The following is a 21482-nucleotide window of genomic DNA, read 5'->3' on the forward strand; positions in this document are numbered from 1 at the left end:
GCATTAAAGTCAATGACCAGATCCAAACATCGCTAATAATGTAGTAAGTGCTCAATGATTGGTGCAGAGTGAACTTTCTACCATAGAGATACACATCCCATAATGACCAGTATAAGTGCTTCATATTTTCCAGTATATTATTATATTTAGTTTCTGACAATGGATGTGACACATTAGCATTTCCTTCACTGTACTGTAAGAACAGTTTCAATTGCATTTCCTGACACCTGTGTGACATTTTTTCAGAGGACTAGCAAGGCCAGCATTTGTCACCCAACCCTAACTGCCCTTGAATTGGGTGGCTCCCTTTGTTATTTCAGAGACCAACTGTCACATTTCCTTCCCTAAAGAACATGAGTGAACTAGATGGGCTTTTAACAACAATTCATGATAGATTCAAGGTCATGATGACTGGAATTAGGTTCAATACCACATTTATAAATTGCATTTAAATCTCTTGTTGGGATTGTTTTCATTGCCTTGGACCTTTGGCCTGAGCCTCTGAATTGCTAAGTGAGTGGCATTCCACTGTCACACCATCTCCCCGTCTACATGTGGATTGAAATGAGTGGAGTCTGGTTGAGATGCTATCTTTGCTTTTAACTCATTGATGGCTCTTTGCTGTGCAATGATCTATTCCTATTATATATATCTTTATGTAATAGCTTTATCTGAAGAGGGACTGCAATCTTTCATGTTTAGGTACAAATTTGTGATGTGATTTGGTTATACTGAGGAATGATGACTGGCCTTAGGGATCACAGTTTGAAAAGAAGTGGATTGATCATTTAAGACAGAGGTGAGGATTTTTTTTCTCTCTCCAGGAGGGTTGCCATCTTTGGAATTCCCTTCCTCAAAACGCAGTGGGTGATTGCAGAATATTTAAATATTTTAAATCCAGAGGTAGGTTGGTTTTTGATTACCAAGGAAGTGAAAGATTTTTGGGGATAAGCAGGAATGTAAAGTTGAGGCTAAAATCAGGTCAGCCATGATCTTATTGTATGGCAGAGGAGGCTTGAAGGGTCAAGTGATCTTGTTTGTGTGCTTATATGTTACACAGGGTCAGAAGAACATGAATGCCTTTGCTGTTGGCATGTATGGATTTTTCTCCAGCTGCTGTCACTCTTACAAAGTCAATCTTAGATGCCACAAATGTGCATTTGTCTTTGTTGAGTGTCAAGTTGTGTTTTCACGTTGAGTGAGCACGATTGATAATGGTTGGCTGTGTTCTGCTTTGAACCTGCGTGGGCAATGGTGTCATTGAGCAGGTTGAACACTCAACATCTGACAAGACTGAAGAAACAATCTTCAGAGATGCACTATATGCTCAACTTAGTACACAACGCATTCTGCAGTACTCAAAGACACCGTATTGAGTAACAATAGATTCTGATATCAGTTGTGTTTGACTAGTTCCATCTGTGGGTAGCCCATCCACAAATTGGGCTTCATGTTGATTATGGGATTATTAAATTAGGCCAATAATTCTTGGATCACCGGAAATGTGTACTTGTCTGGAATGATGGTTTTTGTTGACTGTCTTAAGGTTAGTACATAATTTTCACGAATTTTACATTGTGCAATGATTAGATTTGATATCTATGGGAATACAGTAGTTCCCCCCCTTACCCATGGGGGATACGTTCCCTGACCTACAGCGGAAACCCAAAATTGCGGATAGGAACGACCCCATTCATTTCAATGGGAAATTTAACTTCCCGGCAGTCTCATGGTCCCCGGTTCTGGAAGATTCCCTGTAGTATGTTCAGCCCGCAGAAAACCACTGGAAACTGAAACGATTCCACAGATATGGGAGCCGCCCTGTACTGAGTTTGCACAGTGATCCCATCTGCTCCTAACTGGTTCAGCTTCAGCCACAGAATGCAGAAGGCAACCAATTTAAACTTTGTGAAAGTGGTAAAATCAACACACTTATGTGAAAAGCATGACAATTTCATTTACTCTCCTGTAATAGGGAATGATACAGTTCTGTACAGTTAGTGCCAATTATCATGTTAATATGCACTCTGTTGGGGACTTCAGGTTTGAAGCTATGTTGATCAAGTGGACTTTACCCCTCATAAGACTACAAAGAAACTGAACTTGTCCAGATTGACAAAATCATTGTCTGAGACCAGAATATTCAAGTCGTCTTCAGATTGAAGAGGACCTTTTGCAACAATTGGCAGTTGTTATGCAGTTTGTATACCAGCATTGATGAGGGTCAACAGTGTACTGCTTGTGGTCTATGCTGAGGAATCCTCAAAATGACCTGTAAGGATGAGGATGAGGGATAGAAGGATTTATTTTTCTTCTTGCTTTTTAAAGTAGTGAATTAATTAATTAACACATTTGCTGGTCAGATTTTTTTTTTATTCTTGTGGGTGACGTTTATCGATGTGAGTGTTAGTAGCTGGTCAGCATTTTTTACCCATTCCCAGTTTCCCTTGAGAAAGTGGTAATGAGCTGCCTTCTTGAATTGCTACAGTTCATATACTCTAAATGCTCTTAGGGAGGGAGTTTCAGGATATAGAACCAGCAAAATTGGAGAGTGGCAATATATTGCCAACTCAGGCTTGGAGGGGAACTTGCAGATGGTGGTGCCTTTGTCCTTCTAGATTGAAGTGACTGTCAGTTTGGAAAGTACTGCTGAACAATCTTCCGTAAATTTCCTCAGTGCATCTTGCAGGTTAAAGTAGCAGTGTGTACTGAATGTCAGTGGTGAATAGAGTGGTTGTTTATGGATTTGGTGTCAATCGAGCCAACTGTTTTGTCCTGGATGCTGTCAGGTATCTTGAGTGACATGGAACAGCTGTTGTCCAGGCAAGCAGGCAGTGTTCTGTCACACTCCTTACTTGTGCCTTGTAGTTGATGGGCAGGTTTTGGGGAGTCAGGAGTGAGGCACTCACTGTAGTAGTCCTAGCCTCTGATCTGCTCTTCTAACCACTGTATTTATATGGCAAGTCCAGTTGTGTTCCTGGTTAATGGTAATCCCCAGGATGTTGATTGTGGAAGATTCAATGATGCCAGGTATTGCTCCAACCCAGCAGACAGTTTATCCCACTGATTCCCACTGATGTCAGCTTTGCTAGGGTTCCCTTATGCCACATTCACCACTGGAATTCAACGCTTTTGTCTATATTTGAAGAAAAGCTATAATGAGGTCAAGAATTAAGTGGGCCTGGCAGAACCCAAACTTGGCATCAGTGAACAGGTAAAAGTGAGTACTGCAGACGTTGGAAACCAGTGTCTAGATTAGAGTGGTGCTGGAAAAGCACAGCAGATCAGGCAGCATCCGAGGAGCAGAAAAATTGATACTTTGGGCAAAAGCCCTTCATGAGGTGCTTTTCCAGCACCACTCTAATCTAGACATCAGTGAACAGGTTATTATTATGCAAGTGCTGCTTGATAACACTATTGATAACACCTGCCATACTTTACTGATGATCGAGAGTAGACTGACAGGGCTCCAATTGGCCGAGTTGGACTGTTCCTGCGTTTTGTGTATCGGATATATTTGGGCAATTTTTCACATTGTCAGGTCAATGCCAGTGTGGTTGTTGTGGAGTGAATTGCATTGGCTGAAGACAGGACCACTGGAGGAGGCCAAGGTAGATGACCCACTTGACACGTCTGCCTGAAGATTGTTGCAAATACTTCAACATTATCTTTTGCACAGGAGCTGGGCTTTTCCATCATTGAGCACGAGAGTATTTGTGGACTTTTCTCCTCCAGTGAGTTGCTTAATTGTCCACCACTTTTCCTGAGTGGATACGGTAGGACTGCAGGGCTTAGTTCTGACCTGTTAGTCATGGGATTATTTCACTCTGTCTATCTGTAGTCCCATTTTGTAGCTTTACCAGGTTGACACCTCTTTATTGAGTATGCCTGGAGCTGCTTTTGGCATGCCGTCCTGCACTCATTATTGAAGCAGGGTTGATTACCTGACTGATGGTGATGATTGAGTGGGGCAATATGGGTGGTAATGAGGTTACAGATTAGGTTAGAGTATGATTCTGCAGCTGATGGTCCACAGCGCCTCATGGACGCCCAGTCCTGAATTGCTAGATCTGTTCAAAGTCATGTCCCGTAAGGGCGGCACGGTTGTTCAGTGGTTAGTCCTTTTGCCTCAGAGCGCCACGGACTTGGATTCGATTCCAGCCTTGGATGACTGTGCAATCTTCACACAGACATTCTCCCCATGTCCACATGGATTTGTTATGAGTGCTCCAATTTCCTCCCACAGTCCAAAGATATGCAGGTTAGGCGGATGGGCAATTTAGCATGGCCAATAGTGTCCAGGTGGACTGGCCATGGGAAATGCAGGGTTATAGGGATAGGCTAGGGTAGGGACGTGGGCCTCGGTGGAATGCTGTTTGGAGGGTTGATGTGGACTTGATGGGCTGAATGGCCTGCTTCCTCACTGTCAAGATTTTATGATATAGTATGGTGATACTGCAACACAACATAGTGAAGGGTATTCTCAGTGTCGGGGTGGGACTTTGTTTTAGAACTGAGTGGTGGTTACCCTTACGGGAATCACATGTTGAAGAGTTATGATTAACTTGTAAGTATTTCTGTAGCCCTGGTAACTTCTTCTAAAACATCTTGAGGGAGTAACTTTCCCAATGAATGAGTTTCTATTTATGTTTGGAGAGTTTACAATTGAGCAAAATAAATAATTGTGTATCGAGGTTTCTGTTAGAAAGTTAGAGTTTTTTTATTCCCATAGCTTGGGAGTAAAAAAAAAATTGGTTTTTGGTTCGGGAGAGATTTGCAAAAGCCTTGAGATGAAGATGAATGTATAAACTAGTACTCCTGAGAAAAGAAGAAGGTAGTAAAAATAGATTACCTAGAGTAAGAAGTTTAGTAATAATCCCAGACCAAAAGTACTTGGGGATAAAAAAAACCTTCAAAAGGTAATGAAGTGCTGAAAACCCTTAAAATTGGGTGAATGAAATCTCCAGGAAAAGGCTATCAGATATTCTAGACTGTTGAAGTCACAGTCAAGTTAAACATGCTCTGGAGACTGACAAAGGAGTTCTGTGCTGAGTAAGCACTGTACAAGGAATGCTTTTGGATACTGCACAGTGTGTTTTTGAAATCTGTAAAGGAGTGCTTTTGGAATTATTGAGATAATATTTTACAATGTATTTCAAATCTTTAAGCCTGCATTAAGAGCTAGTAGTTTGTATTTATTCTATTTATCTTCCTGTGTTTGTAAAATAAACTTGTGTTTTGTTGATAAAACCAAATCTGCAACATTGAATGCTTCTGTTTCAATGAAAAACCATCTCAATAAAACCAAATTAAAACAAACTATGCTCCATCAAACCAAATTTCAGTTTGGATCTGACTTGTCCAGTAATAACATCAACTAGCATCTGAACACAGTAAACGTTGTTTGTCACTTGGCTTTTCACAATATTTAGTATCCTGCTGAATCTATTACAAGCCAGGTATAAGGAAGGAAGTAGAGACAGGAAGCAACCAAATCCTGTTAGAAATTACTAACAGTTAATTCATAACTTTATGTTCAACCATGAAATTACCAAGCATTTGAATAACATTTTGCTGTGGATAAATCATCTGTACATATTTACGTGCGTAAAACAGAAACATTATAATTAACAGTTGCAACACTAAATGCAATGTGCTTTACATGCATATAAACACTGATTATACTAATATTTTGAGCTGGAATGTTTAGTTGTTCTGTTAGTAATCTTCATCCTGTGTGATAAGAATTCTGTGCTCTAATAACTTATATGATGTGAAATGTTTTGATTAATCATTACGATAACTAAATACAATGTAGGATAATTTTTTTGATAACTTCCAATTTCCTCAATTTATTTATGCTGCGTTAAAGTCATATTGAATGTAATTTTTTTCTCTATGCTACAATTTCCAAGACTTCAAATTCTTCTGATAAGTTCTTTGACCAGTTTCCTGCAGATCTCCCTGGGCTATGTGCTGTTTTCTGGCCGAGAAGCAGTTAACAGATGACATCCTGCCTGACCCCAGTAAAGTGCTCGCTGCTCATAGTGAATAAGAGCAGAGCAGAGTTACTGGCTCATGGGGTCCCTCTCCTCTCTCTGGGGAAGCACTTGGTCACTGCTCATTCCAAACTAAGCAGCACACTGAGATTGGAAAACCACTGTACAGAATTATAAGCTCAATTCTTTGTCTTAAAGTTCTGTAGTTTACACAAGCCAGTTAATAATCGAGTGGTTTGTTACTTAAATGCTCATATTGCGCAGAAAGGATGGCCTATTGTACCTTCTATTTTGACGCGATTCTCATTGCTAACCTCTAGCTTGTCTTCCTGACTACCATGTTAGCTGATATTATTCATAGTTTCTGCCTCACCTTCACATTTCTCATCATCCACATTTGTCAAAAAAAACATCCTCACCAGCCATCATCACTGAAGCTAGTCTGCCTTTTATCTCAAGTCCTTTAATATGTCGTCCCTCAGATCTGAGCACAGCATGCTGAAATTCCACCAATCAGGTACCTGTGCTTGCCACTGAAATTACCTACACATGACTCCAGTTCCACAACAATATGTTCATCTCTTAAGTGCTCTCTGAAATGGTCTCATATTTACTCAGTTCAAGGGCAGAATGGACAATAAATACTGAGCTTGTCAGTGTCCCATGAAGAAAATGAGAAAAGTTCACAAAGTTGGAAGGTATCGGCAGATTCTAGGAGTTGATGATACAATGTCACATGGCATGAGTCAATTCCAACTTATATGTGTGCTTGCTTTGAAAATGATCAGAATTACCTGCATTTGAATTGGTAAACTTTTGATCAATTTGCTGTTGTCTATAACTTTTCATCGATTACCTCGTAATTTGTCTCTGTTTAGAAGAATACATTTCATTAACGTATAATTTATGACATGATTAATTCTGGGATGATTTAACTAGGAAGACTAGAAATGTATTTGGTATTTGTGTTGTGGAATATTAGATTAGAAAGGTAAAAAAAAATGTCTGGGAACTCTGTAGAAATAAAAATGCAAAACTTCAAAGCTTACTTTTGTAAAATACATCCCTGAACTCTCTTCAAGGTCAGGCACTGATGGATGCTGGTGAAGCCATGAAGCAGCTTGCTGAGGTGAAAGACGCCCTTGATATGGAAGTAAAACAAAACTTCATTGATCCTCTACAGAACCTACATGATAAAGATCTGAAAGAAATACAGGTATTCTTGTGGGGCATTTTCATGTGCCATTAGAAGGGTTTTACACTAATTTGGTAGGAATTTGGGAACCAAGGAAGAATATTGAGCAGAATACCAGGGCTTGTAAAATACTTAGGAGCATAGCAGGCAGTAGCACAGAGAATATGTTAGACAAAGTTAGAGTAAGGGAAAAGGAAAAGAAGTCCAAAACAAAGTTAATGTGCATGTATGTAAATGTATAGAGTACAGAAAATAAGATTGGGAGTTACACAGATTGCAATGTAGAATTAAGAGACCTGTAGCAATATAGAGACCTGGCTCAAGAAAGGATGGGAAAAGGTAGGACAAACAGATTCAGAAATCCCTGAATGGCAAAGGAGGTAGAAAATAACATTGGAAATGACAGGTGTAAGGCAGAATTACAACAGAGGATCAATTACTGAAGGTTTACAGAGTTGAAAACACAAGCAGGAGAAACAACGAGAAACTTTGCAGATAACATTAGGGAACTTGCAAAGTTCTCTATAAGCATGTAAATTGTAAGAGAGAAGTTAAAAGGGAGTAGGGCCAATTAGAGACCACAAAGGGGGGTTTAATATGGAGGCAAGAGACACTGCTAAGCTATTAAGTGAACACTTAACATCTGTCTTCATAAAAGAGGAGAATGCTGCCAAATCCCTGGTAGCAGAGGAAGGAATTCTGTAACTAGAAGGATTCAAAATTATAAAGGAAGAAATCTTGGATAGATTGTTGGACCTTAATGATGACAAGACACTGGGACTTGTTGAAATGTATCTAATGATTTTGAAGGAATTGAGGGTAGAAACTGCAGGAACACTGGCAATAATCTTCCTTGTTCATGGGAATTCCCGAATGAACGGGACAGTTTCAAGCATTACAGCCTTGTTCAAGAAAGGTAAGGATAAACCCAACAATTACAGACCTGTTCGTTTAACTTCATTGGTGGGAAAACTTCTGGAAACAATTATACAGGTTATAATTACTAAAGTTGGGTTTATTAGGAAGAGACATCACAGATTTCTAAAGGGAAAATTGTGTTTGCCTAACTTCAAGAGTTTTTTGACGAGATAGCAGAAAAAGTCAATTAGGCCAGTACTTTTGATGTGGTATACATAGATTTCCAGAAGGTATTTGCTATAGTCCCACATAACAGACTTGTAAGAAAAATTAAAGAGCTTGGTATGAAAGGAACAGTAGCATGTAGAAACAAAATCCTATGGGTGATAAGAATCAGGGTAATGGTCAATGGATATCTTTCAAGTTGGAGGAAGGTTTGTAGTGGAGTTTCCCAGTGGGCGGTATTGGGACCCTTGCTTTTCTGATTGATATTAATGATCTGAATCTTGGTTTGTAGAGAACCATGTCAAAATTTGCACATGACACCAAACTGGGAAGAATTGTAAGCTGCGAGGAAGACAGTAAGGAACCCAAGAAGAGCATTGATAAGTCACTAGAGTGGACGATAGTGGCACATGATTTTCATTGAAGAGAAGTGTGAGGTGAAGCATTTTGATTGGGAGAACATTGAAAGTCAATATAAATAATTCTAAAGTGGGTACAGGAGCAGAGGACCTGGGTGTATACATACACAGATCATTGCAAGTGGCAGGAAAGTTGGAAAGAGCAGTTAATAAAGAATACTGTATTTTTGACTTTATTAATAGAGGCATAGAGTACAAGAGCAGGAAGATAATGTTGGACTTATCGGACACACTTATTAAAGCTCAGTGGGAATATTGTGTCCAGTTTAGGGTGCTATTTTATCGGAGAGACGTGAATGCATTGGAGAGAGTGCAGAAGCAATTTACAAGAATTCATCCAGAAATGAGAAACATTCAAATACGAAGATGGATTGAACAAATTGGGACTGTTCTTCCTGGAAAGAAGGTGGCTGAATGGAGATTTGTTCCAGATCTTCAAACTCATAAGTGGGCTGGACAGAATAGTTAGGGAGGAGCTGTCCTCACTTGTAAAATAAAAAAAAACTGAGCAGGTACATATTTAAAGTGATTTCCAAAGGAGAAAAGGGTGATGTGAAAAAAATAGCTTCACACAGTGAATAGGACTGCCTGAAAATGTGGTGGAGGTGGGTTTAGTTGGGGCATTCAAGAAGGCATTGGATGATTATTTGGATATAAATGGTGGGCACGGATATGGGAAAAGCCAGAGAATTGGCTTTAGGTAATAGGACCAGTGCAGGCTTAATGGGCTGAGTAACCTCTTTCTGCACCATGAAAATTCTCTCATTCTGGAAATATCATTGGTGTACTTGAAAGCTGTGTTTTTGCATCAATCTGGGATGCCCTTCAACAAAGGATGTTTCTAAAATGGCTAAATATTGCATATCTCCCCCACCCTTATTGTCTGCTCACTGCATCTGTTTATTCACTATTTCTCCAATCCCCATCTCTCTCCTCTCTGCATCTATCCCCTCTGTCCTTTCCCTTCCTGATTCCCTGCTTCATTTCATTTCCTCCGTCCACTCACTAGTCCCCAATGAGAGGAAGAAGTGAAATGAATAGTGCCTTAAATATGTATTGGATGGATTTAAGGGGGTCATTCAGAGTGTGCATTCTCTGGCAGGCAGATCTGTATTCTCACTGAGTAGTATGTGCAGCAATTCTCTCTAGTCAGTTAACTGGCTCCATTTATTAGGTCATTGGGAGCAAACAGGATAATAGAGTTGAGGCCACAATCAGGTCAGCCAGGATCTGATTGAATGGAAGAGCAGGTGCAAGGTACCAAACTGCCTACTTTCTGCTCCTTTTCCTTATGTAAATGTACTGAGCAGAGGGAATTGGTTGAATTGGAAAACTCACTGGCTGGCTATAAGAAAACAAAGAACTGCAGATGTTGGAGACCTGAAACAAAAACTTACAGTGCTGGAGAAACTTAGCAAGTCTGGCAGTGTCTGTGGGAGAAGAGAGAGACGGTCTTAACATTCCCAGTCCAGTGGCCCTTTCTCACCCACTGGCTAGCAGGATTTATTTTTGAGCAAATTCAAGATTCATATCCCTGGACATACTGGGGTTTAGTGATGACTCAGGAATGCTCCCAAAGACCGCTGCTCCACCACCAGCCCACCCCCACCCCACCCCGGCCAATCCCAGATCTCCCGTGTTTCCAATGGCCTCTCATGATTGGGAAATTGGGGGCTGGGTATCGGCCTTTTTTTCAAAGGCACAATTTCCCAATCAAAGGACTGACATCGGATAGAGGTGTGCCCACTGCAAGTCATCACCCTGCCCTTGTATCTATCTCTCCTCCTTGTCTCAACCTACAAAACTCCCTACACTGCCCACACTCCCCTGTTTCGGAGACCTCTGGTGAAGGCCTCAGTGCATTACCATCAACACCCACTATTCATGAAGACGCTGATCGACCAGCAGCTTATGGTGTGGGGTGGGAGAGTCCATACTGCCATACTGCAGACTTAATTCTGTGACAGGCCTAATGCTGGTCAGTAAATGCCTGATTACTCTTAACGTTCATCAACCTCAACCATGTCTAGGTAAGGGTGATGTGTTTCCCTTCAGATTCCCCCCCAGACAGCTGAATTCTTCATTGCCTACACTAAATCTGGCCCATTTTAGATATGTACCCACCAGTTGGCTTTAAACCCAGGCCACTTCAACTTTCCCAAATGGAGTCATGCTTAGTACTTCCACTGGCATTAAAAAGCAGAATATCTAACAGACTAGACCTTAATCTTTTTTTCTTTAACAGAATCAAAACAGAATTGTTAAATCAGCCCATTCTGTTCCATCGTCAAGTAATTAAACTCTCCCATTTAAAAATGTGCAATGACCCTTAACTCTAATGAGATCCAGATTTCATTGAGACAGGTTCCTATTTTACAACTACAGGTGAAACCGTCCCCCAGTGGTTTCCCAGGAATTGAAATGCTGAAAAAATGTAACAGGTACCATTTATGTTGTCTGAAAGGCTGAAGATTTTCAGGAATCCCCAGTTTGTGTTGTGGGGAGTGTCATGTATATTATGGTGCCTGCCATAAAGGAAATCCAAAAATCTCAGCATATGTTTTAATTTCTCTTGCAACCAGAAGAAGTCTCATGGTCATATTCACAGGACAGCCTGTTATAGCTTGTGTAACTAATTTTGAAAAGGTTCTAAATCACAAAACTATGGGTTAAGTGGAGGAGTAAAGATTACAAAGATTTTAGAATTAAAATGGGATGCTAATAGCAACAGCTTTTGTTATACAATTAAGATTAAGAAGCTAAAAATTCTAATTGATGAAGCCTATTAACAAAACAGCACACAAATAGGACTCTGTTCTGTCTATTTTTACTTGGGTATTAGTTCATTTAAAATAAACAGTTTAATGTCTGCTTTCAAGAAAGGGCAAATGGTCACCCATTCATTTCACTGATTGGAATTCCTGTCTGGAAACTTAATTAATACTGATTTTATTGCACTTTAGTTGCTCCAACAGAACTAAACAGTTCATTAGGCAGAAACAAAGAAGTTAACACATAAATTTACTTAAGTTCCAATAAAAAAATGATAACTAAAATAGAATTGATTGTTCATTACCTTAACATCTTTTAGGGTTAAGGAATTAAGACAATTCTTCGATAAAATTCATGTCTCCTCCCCGTTTTGTAATTTGCCCTATGTCCCCGAGAGGTAGAAAGTTTCAGAAACAAAAATTGATGGAGCAACTGGCAGCATCTGTGGAGAGAAAATGGCTAATGTTTTGAGTCCAGTTGACCCTTCTTCACAACAGATAGCATCTAGGATAGAATCATAGAATCCCTATTGTATAGGAAGAGATCATCTGGCCTGCCAAATCTGCACCAACCCTCTGAAGACCATCCTACCCAGCCTTGTAACCCAGCATTTACCACAGTTAATCCTCCTAGCCTGTACATCCTGGACACTACTGAGAAATTTACTTGGCTAATCCAGCTAACCTGCACATCTTTGGACTGTGCAAGGAAACCAGAAGCAAGGAGAGAATGTGCAAACTCTACACAGGCAGTCATCCGAGGCTGGACTCGAACCCAGGAACCCTAGTGCTGTGAGTCAGCAATGCTAGCCACCATGCCACCCCTGAGGAAAATATGAATTTTGTGCTGATGTTAGGGGTTAGGGTAAGGGAATAGGTGGGTGGTGAAAACAGAGCCCAGAGAGAGAGAGGAAAATAGGTCCAAAAAGGGATTGTGGATAGTAAGCCAGGTAAGAAGAAAAGCTAGATAGGAGATAATGGGGACTATGAGTGGGTAAAAATGGATAGGCTGTGGTGAAAGCATTCAGTGTCATGACAGGATCTGGCGTGTGGGTGTGGGTAAAAGACAAAGAAGGACGTGTTCAGACTCTTAAAATTAGTGAACTCGGTATTCAGTCCTGAAGGCGGCAAGTTCCCCAAGTGGAAAATGAAATGTTTCTCCAGCTTATGTTGAGCCTCACTGGAGCACTGCAGTAGGGCTGAGACAGAAATGTTGGCATGAGAGCATGGTGCTGTATCGAAGTGACAGGCAATTGGAAACTCGGATTTATTTTTATGGCGGGCGTATAGGTGTACTGTAAAGCAGTCACCCAGTCTGTGTTTGCTCTCCTCAGCATAAAAGAGCCTGCATTGTGAACAGCGAATACAGTAGACTAGATTGAGTGTCGTGCAAGTAAATCTCTGTGGTCTTGAATGGTGAGGAGGGACGAGGTAAATAGGCAAGTATTACATTTTGTGCGGTTGTATGGGAAGGTGCTATGAAGGTGTGAAAGGTGTCAGGAGTGGAGGAAGAGAGGACCAGGATGTCCCAAAGGGAACAGTACCTGTGGAATGCTGACAAGGAAGCCGAGGGGAACATTTGGACGGGTAACCCTGTTTACTGATGTTTAGTAATTATTTTAAAAATTGAAATCTTACTTTTATATAGCACCTTCAATGTAGTTACCATTTCTAGGTACTTTATAGGAATGCCACCAAACAAAATTTGACACAGCCACATGATGAGGTAAGAGGACAGGGTGACTCAGGGTGAACGATGTAGAAGTATCTTAAAGGAGAGGGAGAGAAGCAAAGGATTTTGGGAGGGAATTCCAGAAGTTTTATGGCCTCGGTTGGCTGAAGGTACATCTGTCAGTGGTAGAACAATTGAAACTGAAAATGCAAGAAGGTCAGTAATAGATGAATGCGGAAATCTCAAAGAATTGAGGGTTTGGAAGAGATTACAGAGATGGAGAGGGTGAAACAATAGCCCAATTTGAAAATGATGTTGAGAACTTTAAAATTGACGTGTTGCTTAAATGGGAGGCAACGCACATGCTTGAGAACTGAGTGAGACTTGATGTGAGTAAAAACACAATTTTGGATATCGTGAATTTTATTTAAGATGTTGGGCTGGTCAGGAGAGCAAAAGAGTAGCCAAATCTAAAGATAACAAGGTCTTTTCCCTGTGGTAGGGGAGGGCATAGGTTTAGGGTGAGGGGGGAAATATTTAAAAGGGACCTAAAGGGTAATGTTTTCAAGCAGAGGGTGGTGCGTATATGGAATGAGCTGGCAGAGGAAATGGTGGAGGCTGGTACAATTATAACATTTAAAAGCATCTGGATGGATATATGAATAGGAAGGATTTAGAGAGATATGGGCCAAGTGCTGGAAAATGGGACAATGTTAATTTGGGATATCTGGTAGGCATGGATGAGTTGGACTGAAGAGTCTCTTTCCATACTGTACATCTATATGACTCTTTGACTGATATGTGTATAAGGGTTTTACCTTCAAATAGATGTATCTTATTTATCAAATTGTTGGTATAGCAAGAAAGTCCATTTGTTAGTTTTCATAGCCTTTTCAAATTATGAGTTGGAAATTCTTATTGACCCAAAGTTTGTTTATTAATGTGACATACAAACAGAACCTAAGAATGACATTTAAGAATTTGTCTTTTCTTCAAAATCTGAGTACTTATAAATTAATTTGCCTTTGAAAGGGCAGTAATTGGAATAAATTAGTCTTTCAATCATTAGCAACTAAATTACCATTTTAAAAATACTATTTGTTGAACTAATGCCTTCACCTTTATATTAAATGTCATCAGCATTGATAAAGCCAGTTGTCCCTGATCCAGGGAGAAGTCTCAGTTCCAGCATTCCTTCCTTACTCAGATTACTATTCATTTATTGATAGCATCATCTGAAGAAAATGGAGGGGCGGAGATTGGATTTTGACTACAAGAAGAAGAGGCAAGGGAAGATTCCAGAAGAGGAGATTCGACAGGCACTGGAGAAATTTGATGAATCAAAGGAAATTGCAGAATCAAGCATGTTTAACCTGCTGGAGAGTGATGTAAGGATGCTAATTCTGAGCTGCAACATTTGATTTACTCTTTTATAGAAACGGCGAAAAGTTCTTAATCTGAAGATTTTATTCTTAATATGCCACACGTAATTGTTTTTATCCCGAAAGTGTTCAGTATTTGATCCTTCTGCCCTATTTATTTCGCATCTGCTGTCACTCCATGTACCATTGCACCCTTGGGAGAGGCACAGATGCACTCTCCCTCCATGACTGCAATTACCAATGGTGCCTTTTGAGCTGCCAATAAGACCATGCTTACTGTGTGTTGCAATTACACAATTTTGCTGAGATGTGACTGAACTCGTTAGGTAGGAATTTTTTTCCCATTGTTCTCAGTGGTCAACAGGTTTAGGAAGGTTTTCCCAAAATGACAGTGATACTATCTTGGGCTGATATAACATCCTAATGATTAAAGGAATGCTCATTGACTGGTTCTTGCATCTGCACAATTTCTGTTTCACTTTTTATTCAAACTGGTTGTACATGATGCTGTTGTTTCAACACCTCTTCAGGAACTGAAGTAACACAGCCCTGGTGATACAGATCATTTAATTGCTAAATTGGGCTGTCTATCTTTTTTGCAAAAATGCACTGCATTAATAACCTTTGATTTTGCATACCTCAGTGAGGTTTTCGGTGCCTGTCAATTTGTTCCTGTAATGTATTGAACCACCAGATGTAGCAAATAAATCTTGACCGGAAACATATGGTTAAAGCAGTGATGTGATACTGTGCCTTTCTATTGTATGAGATGAAATTCTGTGCTTTGAACCTGAAACACCAGCCTCACATGTAGGTATTTGTTCTTGCTGCTGAATGGTTTTGAAAGGCATTGGCAAATAATTTGAATCTCTAAATGAGGAATACAGCCATATTAGGTGCAATACAGTTCCCCCTTTTGAATGAATAAACCTTCTTCAGTGCTCAGACAAAACATCTTAACTTGTGCAGCAAATGTAACTAGAGGTTTTGTGCCATCTGGTGGTTGACATGACATTGACCACTTCCACCACTGAATACAAGGCTCACTGTGTATGTAGTTGCAACTGGGAGTAATTTTAGTCAAATTTGCAGAATAGCACCTAATGGGGCCAGGATGACTTTACGTCATCTAATATGATTTTAATTTTCATTGTCAGCTATCCCTCAATTTGAGGATGGTGTCTACTTAGTGTCATGATTTTATACTGTGGGTCTTCATGCAACAGAATAGGTCAATTATTGACCCACAGACCTTTAGGTGCACAGAGCAAGGTCTCCCACAAGGTAAAGGGATCTGGATTACAGGATTTGCTTTCTTTTCCACCATACTTTTTTATCATTAAGGTGTTAGGATTCAAAGCATGATGCATTTTGATGGACAAACTCTTGCTATTTTGAACAACTGTTCTTCACAGTCATTAATGCCAATACTGCCATGTTTCATAGAGAGCTTCAGAGTTACTTTGCAATGTTTCCTTCACCCTCCCCTGAGATCCACTGAACGCAAGATTAGTTAGAGTATATAACAGGTGGCTGCTCCCAATCCAGTCCCATCAGTTTCCCCCAAGGCTGGTCAGGCTGAACTTGCTTTCTCCCCCATGGATGTGATGACAGCACGTAGTGCTGAGAAAGAAGTCCCCAAACACATTTGAATGTAATAGGTTTATATTTGTTTTCTTCTGTTGATATTTGTAGATTGAGCAAGTGAGCCAGCTTACAGCACTTGTGCAAGCTCAGCTAGAATATCACAGACAAGCTGCACAGATTTATCAAGAACTCTCAGTACAGTTGGAGCAGCGGTAAGTCTGAAACAAAGGTACATCAGCATTCTTTTCATAAAACAATAAAGACAATGAACTCACATCAAATCATACTCCTGAATCATTTAATCAAAGATCCAACCCATTAAATTACAATTCTCTCTCAGTAATTCCAGAAAAGAAGAACCATTTGGAAATTGATTTGTTTGGTTGTTATTTAAAAATATAGTTACGTATAATTTACAGTGTCAAAGCACCAAAATAGCTGCAACAATTTACTTTATGTTGTAGTAAGTGTTTGTGAAACTTGAAATGTTGTCCAGTTCAATTGCTTTTAACAGTTAAATGTTGGCATCTACATTGCACTATTGAAGAGTCTCATATCAATAAAGTTCTATTCTTTTTGATTGATGGGAAGGCCTGATTTTCATTGTTATCTGAGCTGAAAAATTTTAATGTTTCACAGAAGCAGAATACAAATCATGGGACTAAAAACCACATCCTGTTGAGGTGGTAGTGTTTGACCAATGTTTTTGTAAGGACTCCTTAAGTGTACATGTCACAACAACATGAGTCAAAATGGCAAATATTATCAACTCACACTCATATTGATACCATGCTTAAGGAATTGAATTTAAAAAGGCAACATAACTTTAATCTGTCTAGTGAGAGAACATGGTGAATGAAAGGATATTCCACATGTTGCAGTTCATCCTTTACAACTTGTGATAAGAGTGTGCCTGATTTAAAACTACAGTTGGTTTATGGTTTTCAGACAGGTAAAACAGACAGTGATTAATATGAAACAGGGTTTGGGTTGATAAATGAAATGAAATCTCAAATTAACAGCAACAGTGGCAATATCCACTAAATGATAAACAAATGAGGATAGGATACTTTTTCACATTTCAAATAATATTCACTAATATATGAGCTCAATGCCAAAACAGATGTGAAACTATTTCATTGAGTCATTTGCAAAATATGTGGAAATGACAGTTTCTCCAAGTTACCTACATACAATAATACTTCTGAATCATTTTCAATGCTCTCTTGAGCTTAATTTTCCACCATTGAAGATCTGTAATTGGACATGTCGAGGGTTCACTGCAATCAGATTTCATTCCTTAAGAGTCTATTTCTGAGAGGATTTTGGTACATTTGTAAAACAAATTAATATTTATATAGCTTATTTTATTGCATACTGCCTTTTCATTTCCACAATGATTTAGTCAGAAGGCCAACATGAAATACATTACATCTACATTGTTGTTTCTGCATCCAGCTCGAATTTCAGTCCAGGAGTCTGCTATTTGAACAATTGAACAATACTTAAGTTGAGCTCCAGTGCTTCCTAGTATATTGGGTTCTGATGGTTAAAGAGTTTACTGCCTTACTGCAATCGATGCATGAAATTGTCCACTAAATTTCATTCCTTTCACTCAAAACTGATAGCCTGTTTCTTTGCAGAATGAAGGAGGCGACTGCCTGCCCTCGAAGGGAATATAAACCAAAGCCCCGCTTGACTTACGAGTTTGCAGATGACACTCAACAGAATGGTGGAGTGACTCACAGTGGGCAAAAGACACCAGGTAAAATATTGCATACAGTTGACATGAATATGTCTCTGAATGACAATTTGCTTTGATATCAGTGGCCAGCGGAATGTGAAGATGCTGGTGTTGGACTGGGGTGGACAAAGTCAGGAGTCGCACAATGTCAGATTATAGTCCAACAGGTGTATTTAAGATCACAACATTTTGGAGCATTTCTGCTTCAGGAGGTGAAGTAGAGAGAGCACACAAGTACAGAATATATGAAGTCAGAAGTCACGTGACACCAGGTTATAACCCAACAGGTTTATTTGGAATCACATGCTTTCGGAGCGCTGATCCTGACAAAGGTCAGAAACACTTATTGGACGATAACTTGTTGTCACATGACTTCTGACTATGTACACCGCAATCTGAATATCAGCACCTCCACACCTCCGAATATATAGGCGGAGAGATAATGGCAAGATAATTCCAGGTAATTGTGAGCGTCAACAGGTAAGTACAAATAGTGTGAGTAGGGTGACAACAGGCTAAATAACAAGTCTTTGCACATGGTCAAACGGTGTGAATAACAAGTGAGGGGATGACCTATGAACCTATTAATTAAGGCAGAAAGATAGTTACAAATAATTCAAAATAAGATGGTTCTAGAAACAAACCAAATAGTTGGAATAACACGAGTAGGTATCAGATTTGCATGACAAGGGACTAACTTAAGTAATCAAAAACTATACAAACTAATTAAGGTAGAAAGATAATCACAAGTAATCAAGGCAATGGTGTCAAAACAGAACAGTAAAGAAGATTTTACAAACACAGAACAGTATGGTGGGGTTACATGTAACACGACATGAACCCAAGATCAGCTGAAGGATATATAAACGGATCCCACTACCAGGGATATATTTCCCTCCCCACCCCTTTCTGCCTTCGGCAAAGACTGTTCCCTCCGTGACTACCTGGTCAGGTCCACGCCCCCCCCTACAACTCACTCTCCCATCCTGGCACCTTTCCCAGCCATCGCAGGATTTGCAAAACCTGCGCCCACACCTCCTCCCTCACCTCCATCCAAGGCCCTAAAAGAGCCTTCCACATCCATCAAAGGTTTACCTGCACGTCCACCAATATCATTTATTGTATTCGTTGCTCTCGATGCGGTCTCCTCCACATTGGTGAGACCGGACGGCTTCTAGCAGAGTGCTTTAGGGAACATCTCTGGAACACCCGTACCAATCAACCACACCGCCCTGTGGCCCAACATTTCAACTCCCCCTCCCACTCTGCTGAGGACATGGAGGTCTTGGGCCTCCTTCACTGCCGCTCTCTCACCAGCCAACGCCTGGAGGAAAAATGCCTCATCTTCCACCTCGGAACACTTCAACCCCAGGGCATCAATGTGGACTTCAACAGTTTCCTCATTTCCCCTTCCCCCACTTCACCCTAGTTCCAAACTTCCAGCTCAGTACTGTTCCCATGACTTGTCCTACCTGCCTATCTTCTTTTCCATCTATCCACTCCACCCTCCTCTCTGACCTATCACCTTCATCCCACCCCATCCACCCATTGTACTCTTTGCTACTTTCCCCCACCCTCCTCCCTGACCTATCATCTTCATCCCCTCCCCCACTCACCTATTGTGCTCTATGCTACTTTCTCCCCACCCTCACCCTCCTCTCACTTATCTCTCCACCCTTCAGGCTCTTTGCCTGTATTCCTGATGAAGGGCTTTTGCCCGAAACGTCGATTTTACTGCTCCTCGGATGCTGCCTGAACTGCTGTGCTTTTCCAGCAACACTAATCCAGAATCTGGTTTCCAGCGTCTGCTGTCATTGTTTTTACCTGAAGGGTAGATAAGTCAATCTTCTCATCATTTTCACTCAGCTCCAAAACGTGCGCATTATTTTAGATGCTCCTATTTGGGGTTTTGTTTTCAGATCTGCTTGATATATATAATATATATATATTATGGAATACTGGAAGCTTGGAGACTTTAAAGTAAGCAAGAAATATTGCAACTTCTCTCATGATTGTGGAATTTTCGGATCATGATGTTTCCGCTATCAGTTTTAACCCAGCTTTTTTTCTAACTGCAGCAAAAATTGTAACATTTATTTTCCTTGCGTTCAAGCGCCACATCTTAAGATGATTGCAAGTTTTATTTTCTAGGTGACTAACTTCTGTAAAAGTTTCAGGTTTTAATACTCATTTGTAAAATGCAGGCACACCGCTGGATCAGCCATGCTGCAGGGCTGCATATGATTTTGAACCGGAGAATGAAGGAGAACTGGGATTTAAGGAGGGCGATGTCATCACGCTCACCAATCAAATTGATGACAACTGGTATGAAGGGATGCTCCATGGACAGTCAGGATTTTTTCCCATCAATTATGTTCAAGTTTTAGTTCCATTACCACACTAGAGTGACTGCTGTAACTCAACTTGTCATTATATTTGTGCCACAGGTAAAGGTGGTTCAGTTTGTGAGATTGTCTGATGCAGTGACACTGTTTATCAACAATTCCATTGATGTAAAGTCTTCAGTTTACATGTATTATAATCCCTAACAGCCACACTCAGTTGCATCTGTAGTAAATGTAGGCAGAACTGTTGCTGATTCCATCATCAGTGCAAACTCGAAGATGTCATCATGCTAAGCAACACACAATCAAGTTGTGGGTATAATCTGTGAAAGCTTTTCTCCTGTTTTCTGGTCTATTATGTCAAAGTGGATAGTGCTGCACCTAGCTTTCCTTATTTTTGTAACAGTCGTAAAGCTGTACAGCTTGGTTCTGGAGAATATATTTATCTAAATTTAAAAAAGAGAGAGTATATGTGTTATATGAATTGTTTTTCCTCCTATCTGTGCTGGATCCAAGAATACCACAGAGTAAAATGTTGGATTGCTTAATGTGGTGAATCCGAGTATATTAAAACTGTTCAATAAAGTCAATTTGTAAGTGTGGACTTTCTTTTAAAGGGGACAATTGTTTCGTATTCCATAACTGATATTCTGACTGCCGATCTAATGGAAATGTGATAGAAACTGTTTTTACTCTCCAGCTCAACAGGTTATGCTACACAGGAGCAAAGGACCAGAAGACTTAAGAGCACAAGTAGGCTTTTCTGGCATCTCAGCCTCTGCTATCGTGCAATTAGATAATGATTGATCTGCTTGTGTCCTAAAATGCCACTTTCCTCTTTGCCTTGATGACCTTTGACTCCCCTATCTATCAAAAAAAAATTAACACTGCTCTCTGGGGAAGGATAATTCATATGCTAATGACTTGCTAAGGGAAAATAGTTTTACTCATCTCTTGACTAAAAGGGAGATATCTTCTGAAACTTTGTCCCTTAGTTTTAATCTCTCCCAAAAGAGAAAACATTCTCCTGGTATCCATCGTATCATGTCTGCTCTGAATTTTATTTATTTCATTAAGATCACTGCTCATTCTTCATAACTCCAGTGTGTGTAGACACAAACTGTTGAAGCTGTCTTCAGAACATAAGACTTTTGTCACAGAAATGTGATGTATTAACCTACTCTGAGCTGCTTCAAACATATTTTCATCCCTTTATAAATAAAGAGACCAGAGGTTTATGCAATACTCCTGATGTGGTCTCATCAAGTGTCTGCACAGATACAGT

At 40.0% G+C, this 21482-nt stretch overlaps 1 protein-coding gene across 1 annotated transcript in view; it reads left to right on the forward strand.

Moving 5' to 3' along the window:
• Positions 1 to 20787, forward strand: part of LOC132829000 (endophilin-A1-like) — a 160492-nt gene extending 139705 nt beyond the window's left edge. Inside the window, exons 5-9 of the mRNA XM_060846262.1 lie at positions 7082 to 7215; positions 14369 to 14527; positions 16217 to 16320; positions 17752 to 17873; positions 20057 to 20787. Coding sequence (XP_060702245.1) covers positions 7082 to 7215; positions 14369 to 14527; positions 16217 to 16320; positions 17752 to 17873; positions 20057 to 20256 — 719 coding nt within the window. The 3' untranslated portion in view covers positions 20257 to 20787. The remainder of the gene's footprint in view (positions 1 to 7081; positions 7216 to 14368; positions 14528 to 16216; positions 16321 to 17751; positions 17874 to 20056) is intronic.
• Positions 20788 to 21482: the final 695 nt, after the last annotated feature.

Source organism: Hemiscyllium ocellatum, chromosome 2, assembly GCF_020745735.1.
Source record: "Hemiscyllium ocellatum isolate sHemOce1 chromosome 2, sHemOce1.pat.X.cur, whole genome shotgun sequence".
Taxonomy (NCBI): domain Eukaryota; kingdom Metazoa; phylum Chordata; class Chondrichthyes; order Orectolobiformes; family Hemiscylliidae; genus Hemiscyllium; species Hemiscyllium ocellatum.